At 45.1% G+C, this 16,054-nt stretch overlaps 1 protein-coding gene across 3 annotated transcripts; it reads left to right on the top strand.

Annotated features, from left to right (window-relative positions):
- Nucleotides 1-2,295: 2,295 nt before the first annotated feature.
- On the top strand, nucleotides 2,296-15,752 carry OCIAD2 (OCIA domain containing 2). 3 transcript variants are annotated; one of them, XM_012639930.1, is made up of 8 exons: nucleotides 2,296-2,367; nucleotides 3,062-3,168; nucleotides 4,893-5,017; nucleotides 8,816-8,912; nucleotides 10,535-10,588; nucleotides 13,299-13,346; nucleotides 14,326-14,443; nucleotides 15,571-15,752. In XM_012639930.1, exons 3-8 carry the CDS (start codon nucleotides 4,952-4,954, stop codon nucleotides 15,650-15,652), a joined length of 465 nt encoding a protein of 154 aa, XP_012495384.1. In that variant the 5' UTR covers nucleotides 2,296-2,367; nucleotides 3,062-3,168; nucleotides 4,893-4,951; the 3' UTR covers nucleotides 15,653-15,752. The 3 variants fall into 3 exon arrangements, with proteins under 3 accessions (XP_012495384.1, XP_012495383.1, XP_012495382.1); XM_012639929.1 differs by having other exon boundaries at nucleotides 2,986-3,168; XM_012639928.1 differs by having other exon boundaries at nucleotides 2,982-3,168.
- Nucleotides 15,753-16,054: the final 302 nt, after the last annotated feature.

Below are 16,054 nucleotides of genomic sequence, written 5' to 3'. Positions count from 1 at the left end.
CAGTGGCGCGCTCCCATCATAGCTGTGAACAGCCGCCGCATTCCAGCCTGGTCAATGTAGCGAGACCTCATTTCTAAAAAAAAAGGTAACAAAAGACCAGAAGACAGAAGAGCGCCTAGCACACAGTGTTTAATGCATGTCAGTTATGAACATTACGTTACATACATATCCATGCATAATAGATACATATATAAGCACACACACATATACATATGTACAACACGTAGGGGAGACTAAACTTGAGTCTGGCTGGGCTTCCGAGGGGCGACCCCAGAGCCCAGTCTTTAAAAACGAGTGAGAGACGGCGGAGAAGCAGAGGAAGGTGGATTCAGGCTGAAGCTACAGCACTTGCTAAAGCACGAGAGGAGAGACTATTAGTCACTCACAGGGCCCTTGCAGGGCCTAAGATAACATAGATGTGTTGGAGAGGCAGGCAAGAGCTGAATCCGCGGGGCCCTGCTGTTGAATTTGGACCTTGCTCGAGGACAATAAAGGGCTGCGGAAAGAGTCCAAGCTGGAGCCTGCTGTGAACAGTCTGGCACTTTCTAAATCAACCCCATTTTTCATAGCATCAGCCAGTGATAATTAACTTTGCAGTCATGATCCCGAGGCCCTGTTGGATGCTGAAGCAAAGCCGAAGACAGGCTCCGTTCGGTGTTAGAGACTTCTAGGGCCGAGTATATTTTATTTCATTCTAGCTCCTTGGGAAGTGATGAATCCTTTGTGGGAAAGACCCACGTCTTTTCTCTTTTATCTCTGAAAGTGCAATAGAACAACACACGGACACATCAGATTTGCCCAACACATGCCAAGTAGACATAATCCATGTACATTACATATGATAACTTCCAGCTATTTAGGGGCGTGAACTGGACCATTCTGGTGGCAAGCAGAGATGAGGGTGGGGACACGATCACACCATGGCAAGATGTTGAAGTTAGACTTCAGCGTAACTGAGAGCTATTCATTTACATCACAAAACCAACTACAAAGCCGTTGCATTCAGCCCACAAAATGGCAGAAGCCTATTTCTGACTTCTGATAACCCAATGTGAAATTAGCAACAGAACCATATCCCCTTTAATTTGGTGGGGAAAATGGGGTGAAAAGAAAATGAAACTCACTGGGGAACCAGGGTGAGGAACCAGCGAATGGCATGGAGGAACGTGGTCTGGGGACCCTCCTAGGGAACGCACCCCCTCCAAAACAATAGTGTCTGGACAGTCTTTGATCCCAGGCTCATCTACCCATTTGTTTGTTCAACAATTATCTACTGAGCCCTTTCTAGATCCGAGATGCTATGTGCACAGGGAGGAGCAGAACAGATACCATCTTGTTCTGTGCCTAATGACGAGATGCTACGTGCACAGGGAGGAGCAGAACAGATACCATCTTGTTCTGTGCCTAATGGTGATTGCACTGAAGCAGGGGAAATGAATAGGCTTTAAACAGATCAATACACTAGTAAGTATGTAAGAGCAACTTGTGATAAGTGCTCTGAAAGAAAACAGTAGCATCCGGTGCTATGAAAAAGAAGAGAGGCTGCATTCCCTGGGGCGGAGGGCCGCCTTAGGGCTTCCTGAGGAACCACCGGGAAGCAGGAGTAGGAAAAGCCACCGCATGGACAGTGGGGAGAGGGTCCCCGGCAGGGGGAGGGCTCCACCGGGAACAGAGCTGCGAGGATGTAAGCAGCAGACAGGGAGACCGATTAGCACAGTGGGGAAGGTGGCAAACGACAAGGGCCTTCAACTGTGGCCACCACCTTTCTGCAACTCAGCACGCTCCACGTGAGTCTCAGGAGCCCGAGGTCGGGGTGAATGTGGGTGGCAAGGACACCCCCACAGGTCAGAGGCTGGGGGTGGGGACGGGATGGACAAAGCGCCGTGGAAGGAGAAGGCCTGGGAGCCAAGGCCCTGGTGGACTCCAGGCTCCCCGCGCGGCCTCGCGATTGAGACGAGGGCAGTGGCCTCGCGCGAAGGGCTGTCAAGAGGTCTGCAGATGACGGGACACAGACGCCCGGCCCAGGGAGCCGCGGTCGTCGGAGGAAGGAGTCAGACTGTGCCAGGCGCCAGGACAAGGCTGGGAGGGGCGGCGGGGGCTCCTGGCAGGAGCCAGGAGGGTTCGGCCTCTCTCGGTCCCCAGAGAAAGGGACTGCGGGGGCGGGGTGGGGACGCCTGGTCGCTGACTTGGGCGCGCGCCGAGCGGCGAGGTGAGCGGGCGGAGCCAGAGAGTAAGAGGAGGCCGGCGAGGGGCTCGGGAGGGGAGGAGCCCGGGAGGAGGCCGGCGCGGGAGGAGGCCGGCGCGGGAGGAGGCCAGCGCGGCTCGGGGCGCCGGGGACGCGGCCTTGGGGCGATCCCACCCCGCCAGGTGAGCCCCGACCGGGATAAGGGAATGGGGACAGCGGGAGGGGGTGGCCTCCCCGGCCTGCTTTGCTTCCGGGGCCCTAGGGACACGGGCACGGGCAGGACAGCCCTCTGAAGGCTGCGCAGCGCGGAGGTGGCCGCCTTCCAACCCCGCCCTGGCGCGGGCTCGGGGGCGACCGACCCTCTGCGGCCGGCGGGAGCGGGGCGCGCTGGGCTGGTGCGGGCTGCCTCGGGCGGGGGTCGGGGGCGCGGATTCCAGCAGACCGATTCCCGGCTTCCCTCCTCCCCATCGGAAGCCCCCTCCCGCTGTCCGTCCTGCCCCGCGCCCCCTTCGCGTCCATCCTAAAGCACCCCCCGTCCTGCGGCGCACTTTCCTCCCCGCGCCCACCGGTCAGCACCCGTGTCCCCGCTTCCCTGCCGCCGCAGCAGCAGGCGGACCAGACCCGGGCGTGGGTGGTGGGAGCTGCACCTACAAGGCTTGCGTAGATGTGGACTGAGGATTAATTGGGTACAAGGGAACCTCTCCACCAAAATTGAGGTGGTGCCGTATCTTTGCTTCCCGATCTGGGGCAGTGGCCTAATGCCTGACTAAGCAAACTTAATCTATTAATAATTAAGTCAGCAGAGACTTCCTGAGGATGCTCAAGAAATAAGGTGCCCGGGGCCACTCTGAGAGCTGTCCCTTCCTGCTCACGCAGGCATCGTGTGCTGGGAGCTGAGCCGAGGCGGTGTGGACCTCATCCCTCATCCCTCGTCCTTGCAACAGCCCCTCAAGATTGCTGTGTCCGTCACACCCACTTCACAGGTGAGAAAATCAAGGTATAGGTACATCAAGTCATTTGCCCCAAAACACAGGGTTAGCAAGGAGTGCAGTCGGGATTTGAACTCCGGTTTTTCTGGCTCCAGGACTTTCCGCTGCAGGGCACCGTGCTGCCTCTGCAATGACATTAGGCGCCTCAGGTGAAGTGTGGTGGAAGTAGGGGTCCCCTTGGCTCATACGCCTTGCAGTTTAGTAACTAATGTGGGAAACAGAATTGTGTGCCGTGAGATGCTCATTTTGCAGAGAAATCGGTGATCGCCGTGGAGTCCAGGGCTGCAGAATGCAGTGGCCATTGGGTGAGAGGAGAGGAGGAGGCTCAGAGTCCACTTGGAGAACGTCCATCATTGCCAAATCCAGGGTCCACTTTTCTGGGCCATGTGACACTGTTGATGATTCATTTCCTTCTGTCCTCTGTATCACCTATTTGCTCTCAGTCATTTCTTTGGCCTGTTTTGTTTTTCCTTCTCTTGTTGATACTCCCTTGGGCTCGATGTTCACATTCTCCAACATTCTTATGAGACAAATTTATTCACCTTCCATGATTTAACTCTCATCTCTATGATAGCAATTCCCCGATTCATCTCTCCAGCCTGCCCCTGATCTGGAACTCCAGACCTGAATCCTGAGATATTCTAATCTCTACTGGCTAATTCCACTGTTTGCCTCCACAGGCACCAAATCCAACATCTCCAATCCCAAATTTATCATCTCTGTCCTTCCCACGAGGGTCTTTGTTCAGGTCTCCGTAGCTCCTTGCCCGGACTATTGCATTACCTCCCGCCCTGGTCCTCCTGCCCTGGCAGTCCACCCACCCTCTACAGACCCCCTGGCAAGCTCTGGAGTCTTAGTCCTTTTGGTGACCTGACTCGATGGAATGGACCTTTCTTCCTCTCCTCCCTCGGCATCTGTACGTACCTCTAGGCAGGGAACCCTTTTCACGTTGTGCAACTCTTGACTAACCTGTCTTCCCTTTTCGACTGAGAGATCCTTCAGCAGTGATTTTGTCTCATCCTGCTTCGTACCCTCTGGCCTGGCCCGTAATAGGTACTCAGTAAGGATTTGTGTAGTTAATGACCTTGGAATGAACTTCGACTTTTTTTTTAAGGACACAATTTATAGGCAGTGAAACATTTCACTGTGCACAGTGTGACATTTCACTTTGCTCTAAATCTGATCTGCCACCCTTAGGGAGTCACTGTGCGTGTGCTGGTGGAAGAGGAGCATTAGAAATTGAGTTTGGGGCCGGGCGCGGTGGCTCACGCCTGTAATCCTAGCACTCTGGGAGGCCGAGACGGGCGGATCATTTGAGCTCAGGAGTTCAAGACCAGCCTGAGCAAGAGCGAGAGCCCATCTCTACTAAAAATAGAAAAAAAAAATTGGCCAAACAACTAAAAATAGAAAAAATTAGCCGGGCATGGTGGCGCATGCCTGTAGTCCCAGCTACTCGGGTGAGGCAGGAGGATCGCTGGAGCCCAGGAGTTTGAGGTTGCTGTGAGCTAGGCTGACACCACGGCACTCTAGCCCAGGCAACAAAGTGAGACTTTGTCTCAAAAAAAAAAAAAAAAAAAAAAAGAAATTGAGTTTGCAGATGGACTAATGACAAAATGAAAATAAGTTTTCCCAATAAGTGCAGTTGATACTGAGGGTGTTTTTCAAGTTTGGTGTAAACATTCAGTCCTGGCGTAGCGATTCTCTTCTACTTTCCTTAGACACTGGGTCAAGGAGTCAGCAGAGAACACTGAACTAGAAGAACAAGCACAAAGTCGTCATGGCTTCGATGTCTACTCATGGAAACCAAGATAAAGGTCCCCATTTTCCACCTCCAAGCAAGCAGGTATGTTTTTAATTGGGGGGCCTGCCATCCGAAGAGAAATATCAAACAGGGCTTTCGTTAAACCTCGTCCTTGACCGGTCATCTTACTTGTATTTTCCAGTCTGTTCCTTTGCTGGATAGGTTCAAGGAAAATGGAATGGGGAAGGAAGGTGTCTTTTTGGCTGCCTTGAAAAGAAGTATTTTTAAAATTTTATTTACAAAATCCTTTCTTTACTCTTTCCTGTTTAAAATTCACCTTAAGTAACTCTCATGTAAACTGTCAGCGACTAAAGTGGTTTCCTGTAGCAAAGCAAAACTCTTAATTGAATCTAGCAGAATGATCCATTTTGTTTATTTTTACATTTTTGTCACTGGGGGTAATTATACTAATCCCACGTTGCTGACAGATGTTCCTGTTCAGGATGGCAGAGTCCTTAATTACGAGTTAGCCACCAGATTGAGAACCCACACGTTCACGTTGACACAATATTTCAACTTGTTAGGAATGAATATTATGTGTTTCAGGAACACGTAAATGAAAAAAAGAGAAAGTATTTGATGGGTAAATGGAATTCATGTTCCAGATAAGAAAGAGTGCATGGAGGAAGTAATGTTTAAGGAGCAACGTTTAGGAGAGGCAGACAGACAAATGATATCAAGTCACCAGGAGAAGAATTCGAATACCCGAGTTGCATCTGTGAAATGGAGAGCCACCAAACATCTATGGCTGTAAGAAAAATGTCACTAGAGCTGCTTTTGGGAGACTCTGCTGGAACTTTGATCTTGACTGCAGGACTCCCAGCCATTGCGATAGTTGGTTGTGTATATATGTGTGTATATGGGGAGAGGGGTCTTCCTTATTTCCGTGACAGCCACAGCCAGGAAGCAAGAGCAAATGTCAGCACTGGGCATATAGAGGCATGTTTGCTGAGGAACACGCCTGTGCTAAGGAATTGAGGGAAGTGAAGAGTGAAAACAGCTCCTTCTTCTGCTGCTATGACTCACCCTGTGACTCACTGAGCTTTTGCTCCGTGCCATGGGGAGTTACAAAGAGAGAACAGGGAGGTTGCCTGCTCGTGCTGCTTGCAGAGCTCCACAGGCACAGGTGCTGCAGGTTTCGTCCGCCCTGTTCATTGATAGCATGCGTGTAGAGTAGCTTGGCGCAGTGGCCAGCCCGTGGAACGTGCTCGAGAAATGGTGGCCATAATCCAATCAACATCTACTGCAAACAGTCTAAAAAAGAACAGTAGAAAATCAGCAAGGGAAAAGTAAACTCCAAAAGCCAAAGAGCTGACTCAACAAGAAAAACACTAAAACTGTGAGAAATAAATGGCAAAGGACCTACCTAAATAATGCACAAACAAGGAAATACAAGTATGAATTTTGTAATAATAAATTAGATAAAATTTACTTTTTCAAAATTGATGGAACCACCATAGAATTGGGAAGTTATTTGCAAAATATATATATCTGATAAGGGTCTAGGATCCAGAATATATAAAGAACCCTTATAATTCAACAACAAAAAGACAAACGACCCAGTTAAAAATGGGCAAAGGTCTTGAATAGTACTTCTTTAAAGAAGATATACCAGTGACTGACAAGTAAATGGAAAGATGTTCAATGTTAGCAGTCATTGGGGATATGCAGGTCAAAACCACAATGAGATACCACTTCATACCCACTAAGATGGCCATAATTAAAAAAAAACAAATAGAAAATAACAAGTGTTAGCAAGGATGTGGAGATTGAAACCCTCATATATTATTGGTGAGATTGTAAAATGGTGCAGACATTGTGAAAAACAGCTTGGCAATTCCTCAATAAGTTAAACACAGAATTACTATAAGGCTCAGCAGAATTAAAAACAGGTGTTCAAACAAAAACTTGTTCAGGAATGTTTGTAACAGCTCTATTCCCAATAGCCGAAAGGTGGAAACGACCCCAAAATATCCGCCAGTAGATGAATGGATTAACAAAATGTGGTATATCCATGCGATGGAATGTTATTGAGACATAAAAGGGAATGAAATACTAATATTTACTACCACATGGATGACCCTTGAAAATATTATGCACAGGGAAAGAAGCCAGCTACAAAATGATTCCACTTGTATAAAATGTCCAGACTAGGCAAAGCCATTGAGACAGAAAGCAGATGAGTGGTTGCCAGGAGGCCAGAGGGAGGAGGGAACGAGGAGAGTTTGCTTAATGGGTTGGGCTTTCCTTTTGGGCTGATGAGAAAGTTCTGGAACTAGGTAGCGGCTATGGTTACACAACACTGTGGATGTACTCAATGCCTCTGAATTGTATACTTTAAAATGATCAGAATGATAAATATTACGTTATGTGTATTTTACCACGAAATATTGAATGAGCCAGTATATAACAAAAGATTGCAACCTGAATCGGTTGCAGGGATTGGCTCAACACTAGAGGAGGAAGGCAGCCTGGCTGAAGCATATGCAAAGATACTCGAACACATTAGTTATCAAAGAAATGCAAACCAGACAACAAAATATTACTTCATACCTATCAGCTTAGAAAACTGGAAAATTCCAGTGTTACAAAATCTTTTCGTTAACTTGCTTGGAATCTTCTCTACTCGTAACTAGCTCTTATGCAGGCTGTGTAGCCACAAAGGAACTTTCTGGCCCTGCTGGTGAGAGTGGAGACTGGTGCACCATTGGGGACAGCAGTCTAGCAAGACTTGTCACACTGAGAATATTCAGGCCCTAAATTTGACTTCTAGAGACACACCTGAAAAATGCTCTCACGAGGGTCTGTAGGGGAACGTAAGACGGTGTGGACTAAGGCAAGTGGAGAATTATGCAGCAGTTGGAAGCAGTGGACTAGCAGCATGGATGGATCTTAAAAGCATAGAGCTGAGTTGAAAATATTTTAAGAATAAAATAAGTATGTAAAACAGCACCATTTACATAAAAACGATGCTTGCCCCCGAAACAGTGAGCATTTTGCAAGAATGCGCAGAAACACAAGATCCACGTTAGATATCCAGAATGGTTGTGATGGGCAGAGAGGAATGGGAGTGGAATGTAAATGAGATGAGTGAATAATACAGACACACCTACAAAGGAGAGGGATCATGAAAGATGGGAGTTGGTCCAGATTATAGCATATCAACATGATAAAAAAAATACTGTACAACTAGTAAAAATAATTGTCAACCATGTTCATAGTTGCATCCGAAATTATGTGTATAACACTTATAAATATGTAAAAGAAAACCTGTCAAGATTGAAAGGAAACTATGTATTACAGAATAATAAAAAGCAGTCCATTGGTGAGATCGTAGTCTAAGAATGCATACAAAAGCACATGCAAATGGAAAACTTTCATTACAATGCTTTGAGTGTGATGCCCGATGTCTTAAGTATTGTGCTGTAGGGGGAATCTCTCTCTCCACCCAGGAGGCGACATTGATTGGAGCTTAAGCCCAGGTAGGAAGGGAGTGACTAGCATTCCAGACATAGTGAAGCACATTGCCAGAAGCATGGAGGTAAGAAAGGATACGTGGCCTCCGCAGTCAATCAGCCTGACCAGACATCTGCTCCAGGCACGTTAATGGGTGAATCACTCCGACTCTCCAGCTGGGATTCTCTCCTTGCCTAAATCCATCAGCATTCCCGGCTGGAAAGCGATCTATCGCGTAAACTGGTCATTGCCGTGGGCTGGCCCCTGGCACAGAACGCCCGCCTGGAGTAACGAGTGAGGAGACCTCCGCGTCCTCCTCCAGAGAACACAAAGCGGATGCTTTTCTGGTGATCTTGGCTAACTCACATGTAACCTTCCTTACAGAGCCTGCTGTTTTGTCCCAAATCGAAACTGCACATTCACAGGGAAGAGATTGCAAAGATTATGCGAGAATGTCAAGAAGAAAGTTTCTGGAAGAGAGGTAATTGCACCCTTCTTAATCTTAGCTAACGCTATATTTGCTGCAATAAACTGCCTAATTATTATATTAGAATTGTGGTGATGGTTTTTTTTTTAAGCAGGGACTTTGCATAAATCCCTGAAGAACGCTGATGTTTGGGGATGTCTAGAGTTTAAATCCATGTTAAGACCTTTTTCAGGGCAGAGATAATAACCAATTAAGGAGCATTTTATCTCATTTGACAAAAAGTGATGCCCCTATAACTCTTTCCTTTATGTGACCAAGAACCGGTACCAAGAGTATTATTTAGGATTTCTTGACTCTCAAAGAGTAGAACGTCTGAAATAGTCCGAATATTTTGCAATATTTCTGATGTAAGGATAATTTATACTTTGAAATACTCATTTGATTTCTTAAGTCATTCAAATTCAGTATCATCTGTTTTAGAAGCAACACTCTCTAGAAATTGATATTCATTATGCATTATAGAATTACTGATTGTTCTTCTGGGAATTCATGTGATTTCTGACAACCCATGAGTAAGTCATTTATTTGGGTCCTAGTAGATCAACATTTCAGTGTGACCCATTTGCCTCCCACCAATCGGGTAGCTATGAGTGGAAAATTTGCTTGCTATTTGATCTCTCTTGATTGAGCTAGAAAGAGCTAGATGTTTATCACTGCTCTCTGCATTTGTAACAAGTCATGTGACGCTTACTGACAGAGCTGGAAACTGCCTTTGCCAAACTAAATTGCCTGTTTTAAAAACCATAGCTAAACATCACACGTTTAACACGAATGTAGTCATCTTGTAATCTTTAATTTGGATCTTCAAGCAAATTCAAATTGTAGGACAAAATGTCATGAAAGACTAAAAAATTTAAAAAATGGAATAGAAAAAGAAAAAAAGGCAGGAAACTGTCCTAGACTAAAGCAGATTAGAGAGTAAATAGTAACTGCTGATCCCTGATTGTCTGAATTGGAAAAAACCCATAGCTACGAAGGACATTGTTGGGCCAAATTGGGGAGATGTGAATATAGATTGTGTATTAGTTAATATAATTTTTCTTGACTATTCAAGAAATATGAATATCTTGACCATGCTAATAGTGTTGTATTATGTAGGGGAATGTTCTTGTTCTTAGAAGATACCTGAGGAAGAGTCATGATGTTTGCACAACGTTCACAATTAATCAATCTAGATAAAGGGTATGCAGGAGTTTATTGTACTACTTTTTAACATTTAAGCAGGATTGAAAATTTCAAAATACAAGCAGAGCTAAAGGCAACCCCCAAATTCTTAGCTAAGCGTGTATGTGCACTAAGATGCCCGTGTTGTGTGGAATGATTAGGGTCTGGTGCGTGTTAGCATTCAGCACAGGTGGGTGTCGGCGTGGAGTACTATGGGGTTTAGATTTGGTCGTATTAATGCCGCGCGTCAGGTTGAGTGGCCGGGGCAGATCCCCAGAAAATTATCTATGCTGCACTTAATAAATATTTGTTGAATAAGTAAAGTAACGAATGAATAAAAACTCACTGCCAAGGAAGGTAAGAGAAAAAAAAGGTCAGAGTAATTATCCCTGACTTCTAGGTGAAGTGCCAAACTTTAAAATACCAACACTGAAGGGTGTTTTGTTTTACAGCTCTGCCATTTTCTCTTGTAAGCATGCTCGTCACCCAGGGCCTAGTCTACCAAGGTAAGATTCAATATTTGTTAAATGATTGAACTTCAGAGAGCCCAGTTTTCTGTGACCTTCCTGGCAGCTTTTTGGCACTTAGCGTTTATTTTTTGGTGAAGGATTTATTCATGCACGCTTTTGCCTATTTTCAGCCTACGTTTCTGCCTCCCCAGAAGAGGTCCTAAACCCCAGAATGAATGAATATATTAGATTTCATGGCAAAGGGAAATTAAAGTTGCAGATGGAATTAAGGTTGTTAATCAGCTGGCCTTAAAGTACGGAGAGTGTCTGAGGTGACCCACGCGGGCCCAGTGTAATCAAAAGGATTCTTAAAAATGAAAGACGGGATCAGGAGACGAAATGAGAGTGGTGGCGGTGTGAGGACTCAGCTAACCCTAACCCTAACCCTAACCCCAACCCCAACCCTAACCCTAACCCTAACCCCAACCCCAACCCTAACCCTAACCCTAACCCCAACCCCAACCCTAACCCTAACCCTAACCCTGCTGGCTTTGAAGCTGGAGAAGGGGCCATGAGCTAAGGAATGCGAGCAGCCTCTAGATGTTGGAAAGGCAAGAAACCCTAGACCTCCAGAAAGGCATGCAGCCATTTGAGGAATGCAGGTAAAATAGTGGTTTTCACCCAGTGAGATCTATTTTGGACTCCTGACCTCAAGAACTGTAAGATAATAAGTTTGTGTTGTTTTCATGCCGCTAAGTTTGTGATCATTTTTTACGGCAGCCATGGAAAACTAATACTGCGCTGGAGTCCCCGTCTCCAGGCCCTCTGCATGTGGTTAGACAGATTGTTCAGTGCTCCAGGCGGGAGGTGAGGGAGCTGAAATCTACCCCAGGCTGTATCCACAAAGCCATTTGTCCTGGCAAGAGGCTGCCTGAGGAAGGGCACCCTGTCTGCTTCATACAAGGGACCATCAGGACCAGCAGCCGCCTTGCGTCTCTCCACATAGACCTGCCTACCTCTTACAGTTTCCTGTTTCCTCTCTATTCTTCCTTCCTCATCCTCTTCTTTCTTCCTTTCTCCACCTGACCAGAGAACCCATAGACATTGCTTAGTCCCCAGGTCACAAGCAGCCACCTTACCCTGTTTAAGCCCATTTTATTGGACGCCCAATCATCGGATGCCACTGATTAAAGAAACGTTTGTACCAGTGAACATGAGGGAAGATGGATTAATGCCATTATCGCAGGAGTGGGTTTCTGATAGAAGGACGAGTTCGGCCCCTCCCTCTCTTGCTCTCTGTCCCGTGCACTTCCTTGCCATGGGATGATCCGTGCCAGATGCCAGCGCCATGCTCTTGGACCTCCCAGCCTCCAGAATGGCGAGGCAGAGAACATCTGTTCTTTATAAATTACCCCGTCTGTGGTATTCTCGTATAGTAGCAGAAAACGGACTAAGACATCTACCATCTCTTCCATCTGTGCAGATGTATTTTTTCAGGGTTGTATATTAGTTTTCTACAGCTGCTGTAACAAATTGCCACAAACATAGTGACTTAAAATAACACAAAGTTGTTATCTTAGAATTCTGGAGGCCAGAACTCTGAAATGGGTCTCACTGAGCTTAAAAGCAAAGCATCAGCCTGGCTGTGTTTCCTCTAAATACTCTCGGACTTGCGCTTCCCTTTCCAACTTCTAGAGGCCACCTACATTCCTTGGTCCCTTCCTCTGTCTTCAAAGTTAGCGACATCAAGCTAAGTGCTTCTCACGCGCCATCTCCCCAGTCTCTAATTCCCTCTTCACATTCAAGGACTGTGATTACGTTAGGCCCACCTGGATCATCCGAGACTCTTTCCCTATTTTAAAATTATCTGATTAGCGACCTTAATTCCATTTTCTACCTTAATTCCCCTTTATGTAACATAATGTATTCACATTTTCCAGGAATTAGGATGTGGACATCTTTAGGAGGCCATGATTCTGCCTACCACAAGTTGTAATATTTTCATTTCAAAATCGTGATATACACTGTAAATCCCTAAATGGAAACTTTCTTTGTTGAGTTATTATACTTCAAAAGAGGAGAGGGTGATGAGTGATGACTAATTTCTTTGAACTTAGTTGTCAGCTCCACCTTTGCTTGGTATCTTTAAATCGTCCTTGAATTGTCTGTTTCATTTTCTTTTTCTATACATTAAAGCTAATATTTGCTATTTGCCTAAAATGGCTCTTAAGGCAAATGGGAATGAAATTCAACCAAGAATTGAATCATAACTCTTTTAAGATCATCTCTTTGGATTCAGAGTATGTATATGTTTAAGAAATTTTATGGGCCGGGCGCGGTGGCTCACGCCTGTAATCCTAGCTCTCTGGGAGGCCGAGGCGGGCGGATTGTTTGAGCTCAGGAGTTCGAAACCAGCCTGAGCAAGAGCGAGACACCGTCTCTACTAAAAATAGAAAGAAATTAATTGGACAACTAAAAATATATAGAAAAAATTAGCTGGGCATGGTGGTGCATGCCTGTAGTCCCAGCTACCTGGGAGGCTGAGGCAGAAGGATTGCTTGAGCCCAGGAGTTTGAGGTTGCTGTGAGCTAGGCTGACGCCACGGCACTCACTCTAGCTTGGGCAACAAAAAAAAGCGAGACTCTGTCTCAAAAAAAAAAAAAAGAAAAGAAATTTTATGTCTTAAAATTTGAAGATTTCTTTGTACTTGATAAGTTTAAATAAGTTATGAAATGAAATAATAATGTTTTTAAATATTACTCCATAGGTTACTTAGCAGCTAATCCTAGATTTGGATCATTGCCTAAAGTCGCACGTAAGTCATAGAAATTAAAAAAGCAGATTCATTTTGAAAAAAGAAAAAGATATTTATGGCAACTGGAGATATGAGTGTCCAGCTTAATCCAGCTTAAAGCCTGTACCGAAGGTGAAAATTCAGTCTCCATCTTCTGCCACTTTGTATTCCTTGATCCACTGAACACTTTCTGATGTGCAGCTTAGCCGTGGGGATTGTCACGCAGTGCTATTTAAAGCACGGACCAAGAGGACCTGGCAGGATATATAACAAGGTTATCAACAGCAGAGCCTCTGAATGATAGATCCCTTAGGTATTTTTATTTTCTTCTTTTGGCCTGGCCAGTCTTTTCAAAACATTTCCTGTAATAGACATAAACATGAGTGATTTTTTTAAAATGAGGGAATTTCTGATAATAAAGTAACCACAAATTTGGGGCTTCATCTTCTTTCACTTGGTATACATAGACCTTGTATATGCAAAGAGGATGCATTCCAGTTTACAGTCTGAAACCGCATTCCCAGCAGGAGGAACCGTTTTGAGATTTCTTCCATAGGAGGGTCCCTCTCCCTGGGGACCTCTCTCGTGCAGGCAAGGTGGACTCCAGTCTCCACTATTCCAAGGCCAGAAAGAGAATGAAGGGGCTTTTCTACCCAGCGATTTGGAGGCTCCCTATAGACACAGCCCAGACCCCACCTTTACCTCCCCTGGTGGTCTCAGCCATTTGTTTGACAGCTGGGCCCCTCACCTGGCTCTGGGATGGCACCGTGACTCCCCTGGCCCTCCGACCACCCGTTCAAGGATGGGGAGGTCAGAAGCCTCCGGTTCCCAATCCTGCTCTTTCACAGAGGCTTCACTGTCAGAATTCTTGTTCATTGATTTATCGTGGTACTTTTAAATATAAAAATTACCAGTGTTGATAAAGAATGTTCTAGAAGATAATTAATGGAAAAGATTCTGAACCTTTAAATCATCTGTCTTTCCTAACCTGCTTTTACAGTTGCTGGCCTCTTGGGATTTGGCCTTGGGAAGGTGTCATACGTAGGGGTGTGCCAGAGTAAATTCCACCGCTTCGAAGATCAGCTGCGGGGGGCTGGGTTCGGCCCGCACCATAACAGGTCTGTGATTGGTTTGATCGAGGGATTGTAATGAAGACAGTTATTAGAGATTAAATGAAAGATGACTCATCATTTATAATATTAAACGCATTTTTAAGTTCATATGTTAAAGTTTCACGTTGTTGCTATCTAACTTCAATAACAATTATTTATTATTTAACTTAGTTATCTATTTAATTTGCTCAATAAATATTTAATGAGTTCCTACTACGTTCAAGGCATTGTGCACGACTTTAAAGAAGACGCTCAGTAACTGTTTGTTGAATTGAGTTTGTAAGATTCTCAAACTTTGGTGCTGGGAAGGGCCTCGAGGACGTCTATTCCATGAGTGTGGATATTATTCTAGAACGAAGCTATGCATTTTCCTTGGCATTATCCTAAAAATGCTGGAACAAATTAGGCAAACTATAAACCAGGAATTCTGGAAATGTCATTAAATTGTTTTTAATTTAAAAAATTATTTTTGTATATGAATGCACATGTGTGTCCAAACCTAACTCCATAGGCATGTGTTAACTCCTGGATAAATGCACTGTGTATTTATGACGTTTTTATGCTATTGGTAGAAATTACTCAAACTCCAAAAGAATGAAGATGTTCAACCCCTGTGTGACCCTGACCACAAATACAACCATCTGTTTCAACATGAAGATCGTTATTGGCTTTTTGTTTGTTTGTTTGTTTGAGACCGGATGCCACTCTGTTGCTCAGGCTAGAATGCAGCGGCACAATCACAGCTCACAACAACCTCAAAATCCTAGGCTGAAGCAATCCTCCTGCCTCAGCCTCCCTAGGAGCTATTACAGGTGCACACCACCACGCCTGGCTATTTTTTTTACTTTTTGTAGCAATGGGGTCTTGCTATCTTGCCCAGGCTGGGCTTGAACTCCTGGCCTCAAGCCATCCTCCGGTCTCAGCCTTCCAAGGTGCTATGATTACAGGTGTGAGCCACCATGACTGCCCATTATTGGATGAAATGCTGAGGCTCTTAAACCAAGAAACAACTATTATTTCTGAAAAAATTAGGATATCAAACTTTAGCATAGAAAATGTCTCTAAATGATACTGTGTTAAGACTGGAGCTTCCAGTGTCAAAGCACAAACCACTGTTTTTGCTTCCCTTCTAGGCACTGCCTGCTTACCTGTGAGGAATGCAAGATAAAGCGTGGATTAAGTGAGAATCCGGGTTCACAGCCGTCAGCTTCCTAAACTCTGTGCCTGTGGCTTTTGAAGTTTTTTAAACTTTTGATTTGTACACATTTAAAATTTTAAGTGTACTTTAAAATAAAATCCTCCTAATGGAACAAAACCATTGTGATTCTGTCACTGTATTGAAACGCTTTCTGTGGAAGGCAGTCGATTGAATTGAGCATTCCATGTTTTTCTACTTTTAAGAACACATTGGGAGCCCTTAAACATGGGAAAGAAATGATGTCACACGCTTCCTTGCTTACAGCTAAGTGAAAAAATTAGAGTCTTCTCTAATCAGCTGCTATTCGTTCTTTACTCTCCTTTTCTCCCCAGTGTTTGAAGTCCTCTGATAGAGGACAGGGATAAATGTTAAGGAAGTTAGGAAGTCACGACCCAAAGAAAAGTAACGTATATGGAGAC

This window comes from Propithecus coquereli, unplaced genomic scaffold, assembly GCF_000956105.1.
Source record: "Propithecus coquereli isolate 6110/MARCELLA unplaced genomic scaffold, Pcoq_1.0 Scaffold143, whole genome shotgun sequence".
Taxonomy (NCBI): domain Eukaryota; kingdom Metazoa; phylum Chordata; class Mammalia; order Primates; family Indriidae; genus Propithecus; species Propithecus coquereli.
Note: the sequence above shows the minus strand (reverse complement) of the source record. Positions and strands in the feature narration are given on the sequence as shown.

Coding starts and splice junctions, on each gene's coding strand:
- OCIAD2 (XM_012639930.1), top strand. CDS start 4,952: ATGGCTTCGATGTCTACTCATGGAAACCAAGATAAAGGTCCCCATTTT. Junction 13,347..14,325: donor ATCATTGCCTAAAGTCGCAC/GTAAGTCATAGA, acceptor CTGCTTTTACAG/TTGCTGGCCTCTTGGGATTT. Junction 14,444..15,570: donor TTCGGCCCGCACCATAACAG/GTCTGTGATTGG, acceptor CTTCCCTTCTAG/GCACTGCCTGCTTACCTGTG.